Genomic DNA, 24,620 nt, shown 5'->3' with positions numbered 1-24,620 from the left:
ATACACCCCCCACCTCAACCCCGCCCCCCCCCAACCCCGCCCACCTCAACCTCCTCATGCTCTCTCAGGGAGAGCATGTCCCAAATTCCAAGCTGCTGTTTTGAGGCATGTTAAAAAAAAATAATGCACTTTGTGACTTCAATAATAAATATGGCAGTGCCATGTTGGCATTTTTTTCCATAACTTGAGTTGATTTATTTTGGAAAACCTTGTTACATTGTTTAATGCATCCAGCGGGGCATCACAACAAAATTAGGCATAATAATGTGTTAATTCCACAACTGTATCGGTATCGGTTGATATCGGAATCGGTAATTAAGAGTTGGACAATATCGGAATATCGGCAAAAAAGCCATTATCGGACATCTCTATTCAAAATGTTTATTATTCCAGCAATATTTTTGTGATTTCTGATTGTTTGTGAGGGCACCGAGGGGACTTCTGTGTGTGTGTGCACGTGTTGGCAGAGCAGCGCATACAGGACAGTTCAGCTTGTCCTTGTTGTTGTTTTGGACTGTTAATAAAGAGACAGGAAATGGTTATGTTTGTTTGATATACAGTACTGTACTTGAAACCTTCACTAAAAGATGGACTTTTGTCGAGGCCGGAACCAATTATTCATATTGACATCGTTTCACGACACAAACGTTTTGATTGATTCAAGGACCGGTTAAGTTGGTAAGCCGAGGCTCCACTGTACACATTTCCAAGCAGCAAGAGCTCAAACTTTAGTTTCATGCACATGTGACTCTCGGAGGGAGCTTTGATGAGCAGAAATTGTCAGGAGAGTTCTCCTCCACTTGATGTTTTCTTGACTTGAGAGTGATGCCCGTGTTGGAGGAGACAACTCGATGAAATGCAAGTCATAACAAGATGGCGGCCAGCATGCACCTACTGTACCGTTGCAGCTGTATCCTGAGGGTAACGACGTGATGGACGTCCTGCAGCATCTCGGCCACTGTGGCATCTGGAGCGTCCGTCACGCAGGAAAGAGGCACGGGGTTCCATCTGCCCACCTGGATCAGACCTGAGGCACACGACACTTTATTGTCACCATCTTTTCTCATCTCCATTATTGATTTCCTTCACGTGAAGAAGATGGCCGCCCCACGTGGTCATGTTTGAAGCCATCATCTGCTCTGCCCTTAGTGCCCCGCCACACTGCAAAAACTGAAATCTAAGTAAGATTAATAATCTCAAATAAGGGTGATATTTGCTTATTTTCTGTCTGATAAGATAAATCTTCCAACTTAGCAGATTTTATGTTAGTCTTTTACTTGTTTTAAAGGCCTACTGAAAGCCACTACTACCGACCACGCAGTCTGATAGTTTATATATCAATGATGAAATTTTAACATTGCAACACATGCCAATACGGCCGGGTTAGATTACTAAAGTGCAATTTTAAATTTCGCGCGAAATAGCCTGCTGAAAACGTCTCGGTATGATGACGCCTGCGCGTGACGTCACGGATTGTAGAGGACATTTTGGGACAGCATTGTGGCCAGCTATTAAGTCGTCTGTTTTCATCGCAAAATTCCACAGTATTCTGGACATCTGTGTTGGTGAATCTTTTGCAATTTGTTCAATGAACAATGGAGACAGCAAAGAAGAAAGCTGTAGGTGGGAAGCGGTGTATTAGCGGCCGGCTGCAGCAACACAAACACATAGCCGGTGTTTCATTGTTTACATTCCCGAAAGATGACAGTCAAGCTTTACCATTGGCCTGTGGAGAACTGGGACAACAGAGACTCTTACCAGGAGGACTTTGAGTTGGATACACAGACGCGGTACCGTGAGTATGCAGCTGCGGCTTCCAAACATTTGATCGCTTGCCCGTACATGCGTGCCACTATGTGCATGTCACGTACGTAACTTTGGGAACTTTGGGGAAATATATGTGCTGTATGAACTTTGGGGAGGTGAACGGTACTTTGGGCTGTGTTGTGCGGGTGTTTGATTTGTATTGGCGGGTTATATGGACGGGAGGGGGGAGGTGTTTGTTATGCGGGATTAATTTGTGACATATTAAATATAAGCCTGGTTGTGTTGTGGCTAATAGAGTATATATATGTCCTGTGTTTGTTTACGGTTTTAGTCATTCCCAGCTGAATATCAGGTCCCACCCGCTTCTCACAGCATCTTCCCCATCTGAATCGCTTCCACTGCCCTCTAGCCCTTCACTCTCACTTTCCTCATCCACAAATCTTTCATCCTCGCTCAAATTAATGGGGAAATCGTCGCTTTCTCGGTCCGAATCGCTCTCGCTGCTGGTGGCCATGATTGTAAACAATGTGCAGATGTCACGCGCATATCGTCTGCTACTTCCGGTACAGGCAAGGCTTTTTTTTATCAGCGACCAAAAGTTGCGAACTTTATTGTCGATGTTCTCTACTAAATCCTTTCAGCAAAAATATGGCAATATCGCGAAATGATCAATTATGACACATAGAATGGACCTGCTATCCCCGTTTAAATAAGAAAATCGCATTTCAGTAGGCCTTTAAGGGGTTTGGTCCTAAATGATCTCAGTAAGATATTACAGCTTGTTGCAGAGATTTGATGACCTATATTGAGTAAAACATGCTTGAAACTAGAATATCAACTGATGCAAAGCTGTGTCATCAACACTCACAAGTATAAAACTACTTCTTTAAAGTAATAATTTCTTACTTCAAGCATGAAAAAATAAATCATGATGCCGAGCGCATATCATTATGTCAAGATAACGGTACTAGCATACTTAATTTAAGAATATTTTTCAACATATTGAGCAAAAAGGTCTCTTTTTTTTCTACCTAGAAAAGTGCACTTGATATTAGTGAGAATATTCTTATTTTAAAGGTATTTTTGGGTTCATTGAGGTTAGCTAATTTTACTTGTTTTGGAAAGTCTTGACAAGCCGAATTTTCTTGTTCTATTGGCAGATAATTTTGCTTAGTTCAAGTAAAATACCCCTCATTTTTGTATTTTTTTTTTCTTGTTTTTCAACACTGACTTTTTGCAGTGCAAAATTCGAATAATATATTAATTTGATTGATTAATATTGATAAAGTTATTACCATTTGTCCTTGCACTAATACATATAATTAGAGTGTCCGCCCTGAGATCGGTAGGTCGTGAGTTCAAACCCCGGCCGAGTCATACCAAAGACTATAAAAATGGGACCCGTTGCCTCCCTGCTTGGCACTCAGCATCAAGGGTTGGAATTGGGGGTTAAATAACCAAATGATTCCCGGGTGTAGCCACTGCTGCTGCTCACTGCTCCCCTCACCTCCCAGGGAGTGATCAAGGGTGATGGGTCAAATGCAGAGAATCATTTCGCCACACCTAGTGTGTGTGTGACAATCATTGGTACTTTAACTTTAACTTTAATAAGAAGTATAAAAACACCAAACCCTAACCCTATATGGAGGATAATTTACATTTCCCTTGGAAATACTGTGAAATAGTCTTTAAAAAACATCATTTCTTTAAACACCATACTAGGGTTGTACGGTATACCGGTACTAGTATTGTATCGTGGTACTAATGAATCAAAAACAGTACTATACTTTGTTTGAAAATTACAGGTTCCCCATTTTTTTTTAACGGGCATGATGGCGCGTCGTCCTGTCGTGACATTGCTGGTTTTAGGAGCAGAGGAGCATGTTCGGCAGCGCACAATCACGGAGTACTTACAAGCAGACACGGTGTGTAGACAGAAAAGGGAGAATGGACGCATTTTGGCTTAAAAACTAACGATAAAGGTAAGGTTATAACACTGAAGCACCCTAAGGAAGAGGTGCTTTAAGACATGGCTAGTTACCTAGCAGCTAACATCCATCCGCAGACTTTTAGCTACTTCTAAATCACTAATCCTGGCCTTAATGGTGACAAATAAAGTATGTTTCTCACAAGTATCATCCTTGCAGGACGAGGAATAGCTAAACATGCTTCACTACACACCGTAGGAGGATACGATAGCTCACCGCTAACGAGCTAACAAAAGATAGCGCCCCTCAATGTAAACACACAGTCTGATCCCATGATGGGGGACAGTTCCAATGATGAGTATCAACATTTCATCTGTTCATACATTTTGACTGTGGATGGAGCACCATCATGGCAGGAGCTGGTCAAAATGTAAGAAGAAGGAGCAGAAAGTATAAATGTTGATTCTAATAAGTAGACATAGGTCCGATATCTGTCTTTGGAAATGATCAACCATCGGCTGATGAATTGGCGAGCTAAGACTATCGATACTGTGTCCCAGTGTTTGTGTACTCGCCTGGAAGATTCCTTCAAAGAACTGAAGAAGCCGCTTCTAACATCCTAATTCTCACCACCATGGCGGAAAATAAAGTATGTTTCTTCCATGTACCATTATCACTATATCAGGGATACTAAAGTTATTAAATCAATATTTGTATTTTTCTCGTACACAATTATGTTTTGTGTTGTTTACAAAGTCAGGGAGGTAGTCTCTGAACACAGGAAGACTTTGAGGGCATAACTGAAATGATTTTAATGGGAGCCAATTAGGGCATCACACGATTCCGTTCGATTCCAAATCGATTCTCGATTCCAAATCAACACTTTTTGAATAACATTGGGTGCCAGTTCTATGATGAACTACATTCCTCCATAAAATAGATAAACAGGTCTGATCGATTTCTATATTACTTCAAAGAAAACTGGTTTTGTTGAATAAAATTCTAGCCAAACATTTAATTAAGTCAAAGACAAATAAACAACACTTCTCTTTTGTAAAGTAAATGTGTACCGCAGATATAGATCATCTACATCCTATGGCCCTCGGGATGATATTTGATTAGTATTAGATCCGGCCCGCAGGCCACAGCCGCCTGCTGCTGTTTTGCACGCACCAATACTACATCAGTGTTGGCGCTGGGAAATTTCAAAATGTCATAAAAAGTCATAAATGTCAAAAAGTCAAAAATGGGGTCCCACAGTAAATTTTTTGGGTCCCAATTTTTAGTAACCGTTTTGAAAACAAATGATAAATGATAACATTATCCTGTTATATCTCACAACATATATTGTGTTTTGGAAAAAGGTTGTCATAAACGTTACTCAATTAATTAAAAATAAAACAATACAAAAGAAAACACATTTTAATGCATACGTACAGTCGCGATCAAAAGTTTACATACACTTGTAAAGAACATAATGTCATGGCTGTCTTGAGTTTCCAATAATTTCTACAACTCTTATTTTTTTGTGATAGAGTGATTGGAGCACATACTTACATGAAGTTTGGTTCTTTTATGAATTTATTATGGGTCTACTGAAAATGTGACCAAATCTGCTGGGTCAAAAGTATACATACAGCAATGTTAAGATTTGGTTACGTGTTCCTTGGCAAGTTTCACTGCAATAAGGCACTTTTGGTAGCCATCCAGAAGCTTCTCGTTGAATTTTTGGCCACTCCCCGAGACAAAATTGGTGCAGATCAGCTAAATTTGTTGGTTTTCTGACATGGACTTGTTTCTTCAGCATTGTCCACACGTTTAAGTCAGGACTTTGGGAAGGCCATTCTAAAACCTTAATTCCAGCCTGATTTAGCCATTCCTTTACCACTTTTGACGTGTGTTTGGGGTCATTGTCCTGTTGGAACACCCAACTGCGCCCAAGACCCAACCTCCGGGCTGATGATTTTAGGTTGTCCTGAAGAATTTGGAGGTAATCCTCCTTTTTCATTGTCCCATTTACTCTCTGTAAAGCACCAGTTCCATTGGCAGCAAAACAGGCGCAGAGCATAATACTACCACCACCATGCTTGACGGTAGGGGTGGTGTTCCTGTGATTAAAGGCCTCACCTTTTCTCCTCCAAACATATTGCTGGGTATTGTGGCCAAACAGCTACATTTTTGTTTCATCTGACCACAGAACTTTCACTCTATCACAAAAAAATAAGAGTTGTAGAAATGATTGGAATCTCAAGACAGCCATGACATTATGTTCTTTACAAGTGTATGTAAACTTTTAATGGCGACTGTAAATGTATTCAGTTATAAACATTCATTCACTTTCTTCTTTCCTTCATGGATCTAAACTTTACCACTGCCGGTATTTTTTTCTATATTTTTATTGTAATATTTTCAGAATGTGTTTGTTCTATTTTTGGCCGAAGTAAGACAAAGAAAACAATCTGAAGTTGTCTTTGTTTTTCATTTTTAATGCCATGATTTTAGACCGGCCCGCGTGTCTACACAGATTTTCCTCCATGAGGCCCCTGAGCTAAAATGAGTTTGACACCACTGATACATCAACAACATAATTTGTCTGAGTGGCTGCACAGGACAGATTGAAAAAATAATAATAATAAATAAAAAATCAATTTTTTTTTGACACCCCTACAGTTTTGCATGTTGTTTAGTTATTGTGTACTCAACACTTTATTTTGTGCAGCATTCAATACCACAAATGTGACACGATTTGATATAAATGATCACGTGATACAAAACATTTTGTATTTCTTGTCAAAGTATCAGGCCAAAAAGGACATCACTAATGCTCAGTGATACTTGTCACCTATGACCAACACAGTTTTGTCTCTCAATAGAGTGTGACATCAGTGCGTGCAGACAGGAAGTGTACCTTTGGCCTGAGCAGCCGAGCTGTGCGAGTATCCCAGGCTCAGCAGGGCCATCTCGATCAGCTGGTTGAAGAGCAGGTCCCGCTTGATCAGAACATACTCGGCATGTTGGTCTTTCCTCTCTCCGTCCACTGGACTCTCCAAGTGCTCCACCACGCAGAAGACAGGCAAAGAGCTCCCTGACAGATGGAAGTAGATATTTCTTATGCAGTCAACATGAATCCATCTCTTTATTATTACTCTCCTACCTTCTATTTCTAGCCAGGGCTTTCATTAGCAATGATGGCATCTCACTTCTGAGACGATCAATCACATCAAACTTTATTTATGGAGCGCTTTTCTTGCACTCAAAGTTTTACAAATTTCATACAAAAATGTTTGTACAGTATGTAGTCACAGTGACACCATGACACCCTGAATAAAGACTGTAGTCACATTGACAACATGACACCCTGATTAAAGACTGTAGTCACAGTGACAACATGACACCCTGATTAAAGACTGTAGTCACAGTGACAACATGACACACTGATTAAAGACTGTAGTGACAGTGACAACATGACACCCTGATTAAAGACTGTAGTCACAGTGACAACATGACACCCTGATTAAAGACTGTAGTCACATTGACAACGTGACACCCTGATTAAAGACTGTAGTGACAGTGACAACATGACACCCTGATTAAAGACTGGAGTGACAGTGACAACATGACACCCGATTAAAGACTGTAGTCACAGTGACAACGTGACACCCTGATTAAAGACTGTAGTCACAGTGACACCATGACACCCTGATTAAAGACTGTAGTGACAGTGACAACATGACACCCTGATTAAAGACTGGAGTGACAGTGACAACATGACACCCGATTAAAGACTGTAGTCATAGTGACAACGTAACAGCCCGATTTAAGACTGTAGTCACAGTGACAACGTGACACCCCGATTAAAGACTGTAGTCACAGTGACAACATGACACCCTGATTAAAGACTGTAGTCACAGTGACAACATGACACCCTGATTAAAGACTGTAGTCACAGTGACAACGTGACACCCCGATTAAAGACTGTAGTCACAGTGACAACATGACACCCCGATTAAAGACTGTAGTCACAGTGACAACGTAACAGCCCGATATAAGACTGTAGTCACAGTGACAACGTGACACCCCGATTAAAGACTGTAGTCACAGTGACAACGTAACAGCCTGATTTAAGACTGTAGTCACAGTGACAACGTGACACCCCGATTAAAGACTGTAGTCACAGTGACAACATGACACCCCGATTAAAGACTGCAGTCACAGTGACAACATGACACCCTGATTAAAGACTGTAGTCACAGTGACAACGTAACAGCCCGATTTAAGACTGTAGTCACAGTGACAACGTGACACCCTGATTAAAGACTGTAGTCACAGTGACAAGGTGACACCCCGATTAAAGACTGCAGTCACAGTGACAACGTGACACCCTGATTAAAGACTGTAGTCACAGTGACAACATGACACCCTGATTAAAGACTGTAGTCACAGTGACAACATGACACCCTGATTAAAGACTGTAGTCACAGTGACACCATGACACCCTGATTAAAGACTGTAGTCACAGTGACAACATGACACCCTGATTAAAGACTGTAGTCACATTGACAACATGACACCCTGATTAAAGACTGTAGTCACAGTGACAAAATGACACCCTGATTAAAGACTGTAGTCACAGTGACAACATGACACCCTGATTAAAGACTGTAGTCACAGTGACAACATGACACCCTGATTAAAGACTGTAGTGACAGTGACAACATGACACCCTAATTAAAGACTGTAGTCACAATGACAACATGACACCCTGATTAAAGACTGCAGTCACAGTGACACCATGACACCCTGAATAAAGACTGTAGTCACAGTGACACCATGACAACCTAATTAAAGACTATAGTCACAGTGACACCATGACAACCTAATTAAAGACTGTAGTCACAGTGACAACATGACACCCTGATTCAAGATTGTAGCCACAGTGACAACGTGACACCCTAATTAAAGACTACTCACGGTGACAACATGACACCCTGATTAAAGACTGTAGTCACAGTGACAACATGACACCCTGATTAAAGACTGTACTCGCAGTGATAACATGACACCCTTATTAAAGGCTGTAGTCATAGTGACAACATGACACCCTGATTAAAGACTGTAGTCATAGTGACAACATGACACCCTGATTAAAGACTGTAGTCACAGTGACAACATGACACCCTGATTAAAGACTGTAGTCACAGTGACAACGTGACACCCTGATTAAAGACTGTAGTCACAGTGACAACATGACACCCTAATTAAAGACTGTAGTCACAGTGACAACATGACACCCTGATTCAAGATTGTAGCCACAGTGACAACGTGACACCCTAATTAAAGACTACTCACGGTGACAACATGACACCCTGATTAAAGACTGTAGTCACAGTGACAACATGACACCCTGATTAAAGACTGTACTCGCAGTGATAACATGACACCCTTATTAAAGGCTGTAGTCATAGTGACAACATGACACCCTGATTAAAGACTGTAGTCATAGTGACAACATGACACCCTGATTAAAGACTGTAGTCACAGTGACAACATGACACCCTGATTAAAGACTGTAGTCACAGTGACAACGTGACACCCTGATTAAAGACTGTAGTCACAGTGACAACATGACACCCTAATTAAAGACTGTAGTCACAGTGACAATGTGACACCCTTATTAAGACTGTAGTCACAGTGACAATGTGACATCCTGATTAAAGACTGTAGTCACAGTGACAACGTAACAGCCCGATTTTCGACTGTAGTCACAGTGACAATATGACACCCTGATTAAAGACTGTAGTCACAGTGACAACATGACACCCTGATTAAAGACTGTACTCGCAGTGACAACATTACACCCTGATAAAAGATTGTAGTCACGTTGACAACATGACACCCTGATTAAAGACTGTACTCGCAGTGACAACATGACACCCTGATTAAAGACTGTAGTCACAGTGACAAGATGACACCCTAATCAAAGACTGTAGTCACAGTGACAACGTGACACCCTGATTAAAGACTGTAGTCACAGTGACAACATGACACCCTAATTAAAGACTGTAGTCACAGTGACAACCTTATTAAGACTGTAGTCACAGTGACAACATGACACCCTGATTAAAGACTGTAGTCACAGTGACAACGTAACAGCCCGATTTTCGACTGTAGTCACAGTGACAACGTGACACCCTTATTAAGACTGTAGTCACAGTGACAACGTGACACCCTGATTAAAGACTGTAGTCACAGTGACAACGTAACAGCCCGATTTTCGACTGTAGTCACAGTGACAATATGACACCCTGATTAAAGACTGTAGTCACAGTGACAACATGACACCCTGATTAAAGACTGTACTCGCAGTGACAACATTACACCCTGATTAAAGATTGTAGTCACGGTGACAACATGACACCCTGATTAAAGACTGTACTCGCAGTGACAACATGACACCCTGATTAAAGACTGTAGTCACAGTGACAACGTGACACCCTTATTAAGACTGCAGTCACAGTGACAACGTGACACCCTGATTAAAGACTGTAGTCACAGTGACAACATGACACCCTGATTAAAGACTGTAGTCACAGTGACAACGTAACAGCCCGATTTTCGACTGTAGTCACAGTGACAACGTGACACCCTGATTAAAGACTGTAGTCACAGTGACAACATGACACCCTGATTAAAGACTGTACTCGCAGTGACAACATTACACCCTGATTAAAGACTGTAGTCACGGTGACAACATGACACCCTGATTAAAGACTGTACTCGCAGTGACAACATGACACCCTGATTAAAGACTGTAGTCACAGTGACAACGTGACACCCTTATTAAGACTGCAGTCACAGTGACAACGTGACACCCTGATTAAAGACTGTAGTCACAGTGACAACATGACACCCTGATTAAAGACTGTAGTTACAGTGACAACGTAACAGCCCGATTTTTGACTGTAGTCACAGTGACAACGTGACACCCTGATTAAAGACTGTAGTCACAGTGACAACGTAACAGCCCGATTTTTGACTGTAGTCACAGTGACAATATGACACCCTGATTAAAGACTCTAGTCACAGTGACAACATGACACCCTGATTAAAGACTGTACTCGCAGTGACAACATTACACCCTGATTAAAGACTGTACTCGCAGTGACAACAAGACACCCTGATTAAAGACTGTAGTCACAGTGGCAACGTGACACCGATTAAAGACTGTAGTCACAGTGACAACATGACACCCTGATTAAAGACTGTAGTCACAGTGACAACATGACACCCTGATTAAAGACTGTAGTCACAGTGACAACGTGACACCCTGATTAAAGACTGTAGTCACAGTGACAACATGACACCCTGATTAAAGACTGTAGTCACAGTGACAACGTGACACCCTAATTAAAGACTGTAGTCACAGTGACAACGTGACACCCTGATTAAAGACTGTAGTCACAGTGACAACGTAAGAGCCCGATTTTCGACTGTAGTCACGGTGACAATATGACACCCTGATTAAAGACTGTAGTCACAGTGACAACGTGACACCCTGATTAAGACTGTAGTCACAGTGACAACGTGACACCCTGATTAAAGACTGTAGTCACAGTGACAACATGACACCCTGATTAAAGACTGTACTCGCAGTGACAACATTACACCCTGATTAAAGACTGTACTCGCAGTGACAACAAGACACCCTGATTAAAGACTGTAGTCACAGTGACAACGTGACACCGATTAAAAACTGTAGTCACAGTGACAACGTGACACCCTGATTAAAGACTGTAGTCACAGTGACAACATGACACCCTGATTAAAGACTGTAGTCACAGTGACAATGTGACACCCTGATTAAAGACTGTAGTCACAGTGACAACGTGACACCCTGATTAAAGACTGTAGTCACAGTGACAACGTGACACCCTGATTAAAGACTGTAGTCACAGTGACAACGTAACAGCCCGATTTTCGACTGTAGTCCCAGTGACAATATGACACCCTGATTAAAGAGTGTAGTCACAGTGACAACGTGACACCCTGATTAAAGACTGTAGTCACAGTGACAACGTGACACCCTGATTAAAGACTGTAGTCACAGTGACACCTTGACACCCTGATTAAAGACTGTAGTCACAGTGACAACGTGACACCCTGATTAAAGACTGTAGTCACAGTGACAACATGACACCCTGATTAAAGACTGTAGTCACAGTGACAATGTGACACCCTGATTAAAGACTGTAGTCACAGTGACAACGTGACACCCTGATTAAAGACTGTAGTCACAGTGACAACGTGACACCCTGATTAAAGACTGTAGTCACAGTGACAACGTAACAGCCCGATTTTCGACTGTAGTCACAGTGACAATATGACACCCTGATTAAAGAGTGTAGTCACAGTGACAACGTGACACCCTGATTAAAGACTGTAGTCACAGTGACAACGTGACACCCTGATTAAAGACTGTAGTCACAGTGACACCTTGACACCCTGATTAAAGACTGTAGTCACAGTGACAACGTGACACCCTGATTAAAGACTGTAGTCACAGTGACAACATGACACCCTGATTAAAGACTGTCGGAAAAACAATTACCACTCCACTTCAACTCAAATGGGAATTTTGCCTATTGTTCACGATCATTATGAATACAAATTTAATTTTAATGCATTCTGAATATTAAAGAAATGCGATCAAAAGTCTGCTTACAAAGGAGCCTATGAGAGTCACTCTCTTCTGCCTATAAAGCCCTTCAAAACATGCGAACACCTCCATTAGTGTTTTAATACATGATGTAAGTATATATGTCATGTAGTAACATTTATAATAACATTTATTATTTACGTATTTTCATAATTTTAAGCGTATGTATAATTTCAAAAATGCATCACCTTTGCTTTTTTTTCTTCTTCTTCATCACTCACTTCAGACTTTATAAGAGCCAACAAACATAATAAAACATCACTTACAGTACAATGTCTGCTGTCAGTAGGATTCAGACTAGTAGAATGTTCACATATTCCCATTTAGATTAAGCATGACTCATAATCCTCACCAATAAACGAGTATAAACAAGGGTCTTTTCCTGTCGTTCTCGCCGTCTAAATTGGCTGTCAAAGTGTACCAACTTGTAGGAATACGTCCTCATCATTCTACTATCCAGGTGAGAGGCATGATTTACGATCTACAATAAAGTTTGACGAGCAAAGGAAGCGAGGAAACACCTTACACACACACACCAGTGATCACGGAAGTGACTGTGATATTGACTACTGACATTGAAACTTTCATGTAAAACCAACACAGGATTACAAATCCATTCTCTTTTGCATCATTGCCTTTTTTATACGATGATCATTGTTTCTGTACTTCTGTTAGAACTTAAGAGTTTGCTGTTTGATGTTGCAGTTGGACATTACTGTCTATAATTTTTCTGTATGAAAATGTTAATAATAAAGAGAATATGTTACGTTTTATAAAAGAAATGCCTTTAATTAATTTCAACTAGCATAAGAAATGAAAGATAGATATTTATTAAGATGACAAAAATAAAAGAAATGAACATATAAAACATAATATAACGAGAGAAAAAAAGAGAAATTGAAAAAATAAATGAATATAAAAAATGGGTGGCTAAAACAAATGCCTTTTAATATTTTCAACTAGCATGAAAGATAGATATTTATTAAGATGACAAAAATAAAAGAAATGAAGATATAAAACATAATATAACGAGAAAAAAAGAGGAATTGAAAAAATAAATGAATATAAAAAATGGGTGGATAAAACAAATGCCTTTTAATATTTTCAACTAGCATGAAAGATAGATATTTATTAAGATGACAAAAATAAAAGAAATTAAGATATAAAACATAATATAACGAAAAAAAAGAGAAATTGAAAAAATAAATGAATATAAAAAATGTGTGGAAAAACAGTATGCTGAGTTTTTCACATTTTTTTCTTATTTTTGTTGTAACAATGCACAACAGAGCTTGATAATCGTGTCAGAGCCTGATTTAAAGCGTCAGGATCGCATCAAAGCGTAATAAAGTTCAATAAAGCGTAATAAAACGTATCAAAACGTGATTTAAAGCGTATCAAAGAGGAATCAAAGCGTGAGGAACGGTAAGAAAGCGGCAACTAATTCGTATCAGAACGTATCAGAGTGTATCAAAGCATAACATTACTTCAGAGATCGGGATATTCGTGGAAAAATTGACAAAAATGACGGCGCTTTGCTCGCCGCTTGAAAGCGCGGCAAGCGCCGTTGGTGTGACCCAGGCATTAAGGACAGCATACGTCCATTGCAGACGGTTGATAATAAATATGTTAGTGTTTTCATTGTTCTCGCCTTGACTCATTTCACTTGATCAAACCTTTTCTAACATTCCAAACTAATACAAGTACGATTGAGTGTTGGATCAATATCGACCAATACTCCTATATCGGTATTGTATGGGAAGGGAAGAAGTGGTATTGGGACACCCCTTTCTGTGTTAGCATTATTTGAAAGATAACGTATTGTTGTTCTCCCACAAAAGACCTGCTCCTGCTACTGTATCTCCAAAGTAATCCCAAAGATGAACAAGGTCTTACCTCTTGACTGGGAGCTCTTATGCTTCCCAGCAGAAGGTTTCTGGGCCAGAAAGGCTTTTTGGATCCCCGGACTCTCCTGCAGGCTCCTCTCTTGCTGCGCTGAGCATCCAGCGGCTCCATGTTGCTCCAGACGGACCATCTTGGCAGGAGGAGGCCGAGGGTCTGCGGGGGGATCGGCGCCCTCTGCTCTCTTGGCTCCATGACACAGAAGGTCCATCTGTGGACTCACACTGCAGGCACAAAGACCTTCACAAAGACTGGATGTGTCTACGAAGGTTCTCGTTCATGCAGGTCTTCCTGGACTCTTCTGCTGACTGGGAGTGGACCGTATAACCGGCCGTGCTGATACCATCCTTGCACTAAATCCTGTTTTGAACACTATATTTACTATTTAGGGTGAGGTGTGCAGCACTAAACCCTGTATTGAACACTTCTATTTACTATTTGGGGTGAAGTTTGCAGTACTAAATCTTGTATTGAATACTATATTTACTATTTGGGGTGAGGTTTGCAGTATTAAATCCTGTATTGAACACGTTATTTACTATTTGGGGTGAGGTTTGCAGTATTAAATCCTGTATTGAACACTTTATTTACTATTTGGGGTGAAGTTTGCAGTACTAAATCCTGTATTGAACACTGTATTTACTATTTAGGGTGAGGTTTGCAGTACTAAATCCTGTATTTAACACAATATTTACTATTTGGGGTGAGGTTTGCAGTACCAAATCCTGTATTAAACACTATATTTACTATTTAGGGTGAGGTTTGCAGCACTAAATCCTGTATTGAACACTCTATTTACTATTTAGGGTGAGTTTTGCAGCACTAAATCCTGTATTGAACACTTTATTTACTATTTGGGGTGAGGGTTGCAGTACTAAATCCTGTATTGAACACTATATTTACTATTTAGGTGAGGTATGCAGTACTAAATCCTGTATTGAACACTACCGGTATATTTACTATTTGGGGGGAGCTTTGCAGTACTAAATCCTGTATTGAACACTTTATTTACTATTTGGTGTGAGGTTTGCAGTATTAAATCCTGTATTTAACATTATAAAATACTATTTGGGGTGAGGTTTGCAGTACTACATCCTGTAACAAACACCATATTTACTATTTGGGGTGAGGTTTGCAGTATTAAATCCTGTATTGAACACTTTATTTACTATTTGGGGTGAGGTTTGCAGTACTAAATCCTGTATTCAACACAATATTTACTATTTGTAGTGAGGTTTGCAGTACTAAATCCTGTATTCAACACAATATTTACTATTTGTAGTGAGGTTTGCAGTACTAAATCCTGTATTCAACACAATATTTACTATTTAGGTTGAGGTTTGCAGTACTAAATCCTGTATTGAACACTTTATGTACTATTTGGTGTGAAGTTTGCAGTATTAAATCCTGTAACAAACACCATATTTACTATTTGGGGTGAGGTTTGCAGTATTAAATCCTGTATTGAACACTTTATTTACTATTTGGGGTGAGGTTTGCAGTACTGAATCCTGTATTAAACACTATATTTACTATTTAGGGTGAAGTTTGCAGTACTAAATCCTGAATTGAACCCTTTATTTACTATTTGGGGTGAGGTTTGCAGTGCTAGATCCTGTATTGAACACTCTATTTACTATTTAGGGTGAGGTTTGCAGCATTAAATCCTGTATTGAAAACTATATTTACTATTCGGGGTGAGGTTTGCAGTGCTAGATCCTGTATTGAACACTCTATTTACTATTTAGGGTGAGGTTTGCAGCACTAAATCCTGTATTGAAAACTATATTTACTATTTGGGGTGAAGTTTGCAGTACTAAATCCTGTATTTAACACACTATTTACTACTTGGGGTGAGGTTTGCAGTACTAGATCCTGTATTGAACACTAAATTTACTATTTGGGAGGAGCTTTGCAGTACTAAATCCTGTATTGAACACTATATAATACTATTTGGGGTGAGGTTTGCAGTACTAGATCCTGTATTGAACACTAAATTTACTATTTGGGGTGAGGTTTGCCGTACTAGATCCTGTATTGAACACTATATAATACTATTTGGGGTGAGGTTTGCAGTACTACATCCTGTAACGAACACTTCACTGCTGGACTCTAGAAAGAGGTTCCGCAGCCTCCGAAGCAGAACCTCCAGGTTCTGTAACAGCTTCTTCCCTCAGGCCGTAAGACTCTTGAACGCATCATAATTATTCCCTCAACTCCCCCCAAAATGGATTAACTCGCTGGAATAAAAAAGACAATATAACATACATCCATAAACGTGGATGCATATGAAAAAGTGCAATATATTTATCTGTACAGTAACCTATTTATTTATTTATTTATATATGCACCTTATTGCTTTTTTATCCTGCACTACCATGAGCTAATGCAACGAAATTTCGTTCTTATCTGTACTGTAAAGTTCAAAGTCTGAGTCTAAGTCTAATTTACTATTTGGGGTGAGGTTTGCAGTATTAAATCCTGTATTGAACACTTTATTTACTATTTGGGGTGAGATTTGCAGTACTAAATCCTGTATTAAACACTATATTCACTATTTAGGGTGAAGTTTGCGGTACTAAATCCTGTATTTAACACAATGTTTACTATTTGGGGTGAGGTTTGCAGTACTAAATCCTGTATTGAAGACTTTATTTATTATTTGGGGTGAGGTTTGCAGTACTAGATCCTGTATTGAACACTAAATGTACTATTTGGGGGGAGCTTTGCAGCACTAAATCCTGTATTGAACACTATGTAATACTACTTCGGGTGAGGTTTGCAGTACTACATCCTGTAACGAACACTATATTTACTATTTGGGGTGAGGTTTGCAGTATAAAATCCTGTATTGAACACTTTATTTACTATTTGGGGTCAGGTTTGCCGTACTAAATCCTGTATTAAACACTATATTTACTATTTAGGGTGAGGTTTGCAGTACTAAATCCTGTATTGAACCCTTTATTTACTACGTGGGGTGATGTTTGCAGTACTAAATCCTGTATTGAACACTTTATTTACTATTTTGCGTGAGGTTTGAAGCACTAACTCTTTTATTGAACACTATTTACTATTTGGGGTGAGGTTTGCAGTACTAAATCCTGTATTGAACACTTTATTTACTATTTGGGGTGAGGTTTGCAGTACTAAATCCTGTATTCAACACAATATTTACTATTTGGGGTGAGGTTTGCAGCACTAAATCCTGTATTCAATACAGTATTTACTATTTGGGGTGAGGTTTGCAGTACTAAATCCTGTATTGAACACTTTATTTACTATTTGGGGTGAGGTTTGCAGTACTAAATCCTGTATTCAACACAATATTTACTATTTGGGGTGAGGTTTGCAGCACTAAATCCTGTATTCAATACAGTATTTACTATTTGGGGTGAGGTTTGCAGTACTAAATCCTGTATTGAACACTTTATTTACTATTTGGGGTGATGTTTGCAGTACTAAATCCTGTATTCAACACAATATTTACTATTTGGGGTGAGGTTTGCAGTACTAAATTGAAGACTTTATTTACTATTTAGGGTACTATTTGGCTGCATTTCTCATAGTTGTTTCTGTGCCATGTTGTTCCAGACCACAGCAAACGTTACCCAGCTTGCAAAGATTGTAATAAATCCAATAGAAGAAGACAGCCTACCGTTTTCCTTTAACTTGGACACACACATTTATACCTTTGGCCATTATGAGCCAGTAATTTCCAGAAGTTATCTCATCCTGTGAGAAGCCTCCGTTTTACTAATGATTTCCAATCTTGCAAAAATGTGTAGAATAAAAATTAAAATACAACATTTCTGTCAACGAAGATTTGCGCCAGCCTTTGCTAGTAGGCTAGTATAGCTAATATAGACACTTACATCATGTGATGCCTTCATTATAACAGTAATTAATCAATCATCAATCAAAGTTTACTTATATAGCCCTAAATCACAAGTGTCTCAAAGGGCTGCACAAGCCACAACGACATCCTCGGCTCAGATCCCACATCAGGGCAAGAAAAATCTAAACCCAACGGGATACAATATAAGGCTTTTGATTTTTTTGCGGCTCCAGAGAGATTTTTTTTTTTTTGTATTTTAGGTCCAATATGGTTCTTTCAACATTTTGGGTCGCCGACCCCTGGTTAAATGAGGACTAACACAAATCAGGACTGCACGGAGTGGCCGGAACTTGACATTAGAGATGTCCGATAATGGCTTTTTTTGCCTATATCCGATATTCCGATATTGTCCAACTCTTAATTACCGATTCCGATATCAACCGATACCGATATACACAGTTGTGGAATTAACACAGGGTTTGGTGGTAGCGGGGGGTGTATATTGTAGCGTCCCGGAAGAGTTAGTGCTGCAAGGGGTTCTGGGTATTTGTTCTGTTGTGTTTATGTTGTGTTACGGTGCGGATGTTCTCCCGAAATGTGTTTGTCATTCTTGTTTGGTGTGGGTTCATAGTGTGGCGCCTATTTGTAACAGTGTTAAAGTTGTTTATACGGTCACCCTCAGTGCGACCTGTATGTCTGTTGATCAAGTATGGCTTGCATTCACTTGTGTGTGTTTAAAAGCCACATATATTATGTGACTGGGCCGGCACGCTGTTTGTATGGAGTAAAAAGCGGACGTGACGACAGGTTGTAGAGGACGCTAAAGGCAGTGCCTTTAAGGGCGGAAATCGGGAGAAATTCGGGAGAATGATTGCCCCGGGAGATTTTCGGGAGGGGCACTGAAATTCGGGAGTCTCCCGGGAAAATCGGGAGCGTTGGCAAGTATGCCCTATGTACCGCTCCTTACAGCGGCCTTTTAAAAAGTCATTAATTTTACTTTTTGAAACCGATACCGATAATTTATGATATTACATTTTAAAGCATTTATCGGCTGATAATATCGGCAGGCCAATATTATCGGACATCTCTACTTGACATACGTGGTTTCTGTGTGGCTACCGTGAGCGAATTGTGGAAATATTCATATTTTTGTTTAAATATGTTCATAATGCATGTTGAAAGTTCTCTTTTATTGTCGACCAACATTAAAAAACAACTTGGTGATGGCAAACAGAATAGTTTATTTCAACTCTTTTCCCTGAAATACGAATTGAGGCAATAAAAGTGTGATTACTGGATGACTGGAACAAACTAATGGATTAATTACTGGATGACTAAAACTGTGGATAGCTGCAGTCGGTGCAATAAAATACCCACTCTGAAAAGAGAAGTTTGTAGAAGCACTATTGTTGTTGTGCAGGGGTGACATTTGAAACACCTCCAGTGTGTGCAATCTAAAGATACATGTGACCTTTGTTTACTTAGTGCCAGTCAAAAGTGTCATTTTGCATGAAAAAGCTGCTGTCAATCATTCAGTTGCATGGCAGCAGCACCATCCTAGCCCCTTGAAAGTTGAATATCAAGAACGAAAAGCACCAACCTGTTCTCGCCTCCTCAAGGTGCATGCTGGATCCTGCAGACATCCTCCTGGTGTGTGCGTCCAGACGATGTCTTTCCTCCGTCTGACTTAATTGCCCGGATGGTCTGGATTCGCGTCCGAGTCGTCCCGCTGCACCTCCTCCGAGCCTTCGTCTTCTCCGTGCGGCGTGGCGTCACCCACCGAGGCTCCGTGTTGTGCGGCGAGGAGGAAGCCCGCCTCCTGTGCAGAGAACAATACACAGCCCAGCCTGCAGCGTGCACGCTCGTCTGGCCTTATTTATGGGCGCGCACACGCCGCTTGTTGTGCTGCTTCTACTCCACACAGCAGCGTGCAGAGAGAGAGGGAGAGGGAGAGGGAGAGAGAGACACACACACACACACACACACACACACACACACACACACCAGCTGCATTAGCATATGGTGTAATAATGAATTCACCAGCGCACCCCATAAATGTATTAAATGTGACAATTGCGCATAAATCTATGTATTCTATTCTGCCGCATGCTGTGCATTATGGATTCTGTTGTGGCGTGCCAACATCCAGTAAATACAAAGCCAATTGCACGGATGATTAAAATACGGAATAGTTCATTAAAATGTGAAGGGATTCATTAAATTGTGCATACATTAATTAAATGGTAACTTATTTATTCATTATTTATTCCATGAGCCATTTATATATTTCATGACCTTTTCAATTATTTATTGGCCTTTTTAATGATTTATTGTGGCATCATGGTGCAAGTATTATTGACTTTGGGGTACTGCACTTCTCCATGGTAACCAAGTGGACCACGGCCAAGGCTGCATGTTGTTGCTGGGAGTGTTAGTATAAATACATACACTATGAGTTGTACTCTCTTCTACTTCACTTTACTGCACAAAGAACACTGTCCATAGTAGAAGAGGCTAACAGGTAGTAATACACGACTGTATTGTAGTACTATGTCAGTAGTGTAGTCACCTTCTCTATTCCATACTTCATTGTCTTGTATTGCAGTACACCAAACCATGTACTACACCAGGGGTCACCAACGTGGTGCCCGCGGGCACCAGGTAGCCCGTAAGGACCAGATGAGTAGCCCGCTGGCCTGTTCTAAAAGTAGCTCAAATAGCATCACTCACCAGTGAGCTGCCTCTATTTTTTTAAATTGTATTTATTTACTAGCAAGCTGGTCTCGCTTTGCCCGACATTTTTAATTCTAAGAGAGACAAAACTCAAACAGAATTTGAGAATTCAAGAAAATATTTTAAAGACTTGGTCTTCACTTGTTTAAATTCATTAATGTTTTTTACTTTGCTTCTTATAACTTTCAGAAAGACAATTTTAGAGAAAAAATACAACCTTATAAATAAATAATAATAACCTTAAAATTGATTTTAGGATTTTTAAACACATATGCCTTTTTACCTTTTAAATTCCTTCCTCTTCTTTCCGGACAATTTAAATCAATGTTCAAGTAAATTACTTTTTTTTTATTGTAAAGAATAATAAATACATTTTAATTTAATTCTTCATTTTAGCTTCTGTTTTTTCGACGAATAATATTTGTGAATTATTTCTTCAAACTTATTATGATTAAAATTAAAAAAAAATATTCTGGCAAATCTAGAAAATCTGTAGAATCAAATTTAAATCTTATTTCAAAATCTTTTGAATTTATTTTAAAATGTTTGTTCTGGAAAATCTAGAAGAAATAATGATTTGTCTTTGTTAGAAATATAGCTTGGTCCAATTTGTTATATATTCTAACAAAGTGTAGATTGGATTTTAACCTATTTAAAACATGTCATCAAAATTCTAAAATTAATCTTAATCAGGAAAAATTACTAATGATGTTCCATAAATTCTTTTTTAAATTTTTTCAAAAAGATTCGAATTAGCTAGTTTTTCTATTCTCTTTTTCGGTTGAATTTTGAATTTTAAAGAGTCGAAATTGAAGATAAACTATGTTTCAAAATTTAATTGTCATTTTTTTCGTGTTTTCTCCTCTTTTAAACGGTTCAATTAAGTGTAAATATCATTAATTATTAATAATAACATAGAGTTAAAGGTAAATTGAGCAAATTGGCTATTTCTGGCAATTTATTTAAGTGTGTATCAAACTGGTAGCCCTTCGCATTAATCAGTACACAAGAAGTAGCTCTTGCTTTCAAAAAGGTTGGTGACCCCTGTACTACACTAATGACAGTATTAGGGATGACATTTGCATCCAAACAGTACTAAGTAATAGTACCTGGGAATCAATACCGCGACTCCATGGTAGCAATTTTCAGTACTTTTCTGTGTGTTCAGATGTGATAATGACTGTAAATTTAAAAAAAATCACCTGTGCTGTCTAGTTGTTTTCTTTTACTTGGTGTCTCATTTGCAAGTAATACAGTAGACTTTTCAGGAAATAAATAATATTATTTATATAACATTTAAAATTGAACTGTGCTGTCTAATTGTTTTCTTACACTTGGTGTCTCATTTGCAAGTATTACAGTAGACTTTGCATGAAATAAATAATATTATTTAAATAACATTTAACTGTGCTGTCTAGTTGTTTTCTTACACTTGGTGTCTCATTTGCAAATATTACAGTAGACTGTGTTTAAAAAAAATAAAAATATTCATATAACATTTAACATTGAACTGTGCTGTCTCGTTGTTTTCTTACACTTGGTGTCTCATTTGCAAAAATTACAGTAGACTTAGCTTGAAATAAATAATATTTATATAACATATAACATTGAACTGTGCTGTCTAGTTGCTTTCTTACACTTTGTGTCTAATTTGCAAAAATTACAGTAGACTTTGCATGAAATAAATAATATTATTTATATAACATTTAACATTGAACTGTACTGTCGATGTTTTCTTACACCTGGTGTCTCATTTGCAAGTATTACAGTAGACTTTGCATGAAATAAATATTATTATTTATATAACATTTAACATTGAACTGTGCTGCCTTGTTGTTTTCTTACACCTGGTGTCTCATTTGCAAATATTACAGTAGACTTTGCATGAAATAAATAATATTATTTATATAACATTTAACATTGAACTGTGCTGTCTCGTTTTCTTACACTCGGTGTCTCATTTGCAAGTATTACAGTAGACTTCGCATGAAATAAATAATATTTATATAACATTTAACATTAAACTGCGCTGTGTAGTTGCTTTCTTACACGTTGTGTCTCATTTGCAAATATTACATTATACTTTGCATGAAATAAATAATATTTATATAACATATAACATTGAACTGTGCTGTGTGGTTGTTTTCTTACACTTGGTGTCTCATTTGCAAGTATTACAGTAGACTTTGCATGACATAAATAATATTATGTATATAACATTTAACATTGAACTGCGCTTTCTTGCTGTTTTCTTACACTTGGTGTCTTATTTGCAAGTATTACAGTAGACTTTGCATGAAATAAATAATACTATTTATATAACATTTAACATTGAACTGTGCTGTCTAGTTGGTTTTTTTACACTTGGTGTCTCATTTGCAAGTATTACAGTAGACTTTGCGTGAAAGGATTAATATTATTTATATAACATTTAACATTGAACTGTACTGTCTAGTTGTTTTCTTACACTTGGTGTGTCATTTGCAAGTATTACAGTAGACTTGCATGAAATAAATATCATTTATATAACATTTAACAATACACTGTGATGTCTAGTTGTTTTCTGACACTTGGTGTCTCATTTGCAAGTATTAAAGTAGACTTTGCATGAAATAAGTAATATTTACATAACATTTAACATTGAATTGTGCTGTCTAGTTGTTTTCCTACACTTGGTGTCTCAGTTGCAAGTATAACAGTAGACTTTGCATGAAATAAATAATATCATTCATATAACATTTAACATTGACCTGTGTTTCTTAGTTGTTTTCTTACACCTTATGTCTCATTTGCAAGTATTACAGTAGACTTTGTTTATTTATATAACATTTAACATTGAACTGTGCTGTCTAGTTGTTTTCTTTTACTTGGTGTCTCATTTGCAAGTAATACAGTAGACTTTTCAGGAATTAAATAATATTATTTATATAACATTTAAAATTGAACTGTGCTGTCTAGTTGTTTTCTTACACTTGGTGTCTCATTTGCAAGTATTACAGTAGACTTTGCATGAAATAAATAATATTATTTATATAACATTTAACTGTGCTGTCTAGTTGTTTTCTTACACTTGGTGTCTCATTTGCAAATATTACAGTAGACTGTGCTTAAAAAAAATAAAAATATTTATATAACATTTAACATTGAACTGTGCAGTCTAGTTGTTTTCCTACACTGGTTGTCTCATTTGCCAGTATTAAAGTAGACTTTGCATGCATAAAAAAAAACATTTTCTACTCGTAAAAAAACGATTCACAATTTTAAAAAAATAATTCTGCAAAAAAAACAATGCACAAGTTAAAAAAAACAACTACTTTCTTCAATTGAAAAAAAATATTTGTAAGTATAATAACAATTCTCTACAAGTAAAAAAACAATTCACAAATAAAAAAAATTATTTTCAAATAAAAAACGATTTGTAAGCATAAAAAACATTTTCTACAAGTAAAAAAACGATTCACAACTAAAACTATTTTCTGCAAAAAGAAAAGATTTGAAAGTATAAAAACAATTTTTTTTACAGGTAAAAAAACTACTTATTCCTTCAATTGGAAAAAAATATTTGTAAGTAAAATAAAATTTTTCTATAAGTAAAAAAAATATTCACAAGTAAAAAAAAACATTTTTTTTCAATTAAAAAAAATTTGCAAATATAAAAAAAACAATTTCCGACAAGTAAAAAAACGATTGCTAATTATAAAACCAAGTTAAAACCCTTGGCAGTAATATTCCACCC

The 24,620-nt window shown here is 38.1% G+C and overlaps 1 protein-coding gene across 4 annotated transcripts in view; it reads right to left on the bottom strand.

The window, feature by feature from the left end:
- LOC133635871 (DNA-binding protein SATB1-like) overlaps positions 1-24,620 on the bottom strand; it is a 167,252-nt gene that overhangs the window by 50,517 nt on the left and 92,115 nt on the right. For all 4 annotated transcript variants that reach the window (XM_062029276.1, XM_062029275.1, XM_062029277.1 and 1 more), the window contains 4 exons: positions 19,752-20,062; positions 14,308-14,537; positions 6,604-6,780; positions 901-1,027 (listed from right to left, as the gene is read on the bottom strand). In XM_062029276.1, coding sequence (XP_061885260.1) covers positions 901-1,027; positions 6,604-6,780; positions 14,308-14,524 — 521 coding nt within the window. In that variant the 5' untranslated portion in view covers positions 14,525-14,537; positions 19,752-20,062. The remainder of the gene's footprint in view (positions 1-900; positions 1,028-6,603; positions 6,781-14,307; positions 14,538-19,751; positions 20,063-24,620) is intronic.

Source organism: Entelurus aequoreus, linkage group LG20 (assembly GCF_033978785.1).
Source record: "Entelurus aequoreus isolate RoL-2023_Sb linkage group LG20, RoL_Eaeq_v1.1, whole genome shotgun sequence".
In the NCBI taxonomy this organism is placed as follows: domain Eukaryota; kingdom Metazoa; phylum Chordata; class Actinopteri; order Syngnathiformes; family Syngnathidae; genus Entelurus; species Entelurus aequoreus.
Note: the sequence above shows the minus strand (reverse complement) of the source record. Positions and strands in the feature narration are given on the sequence as shown.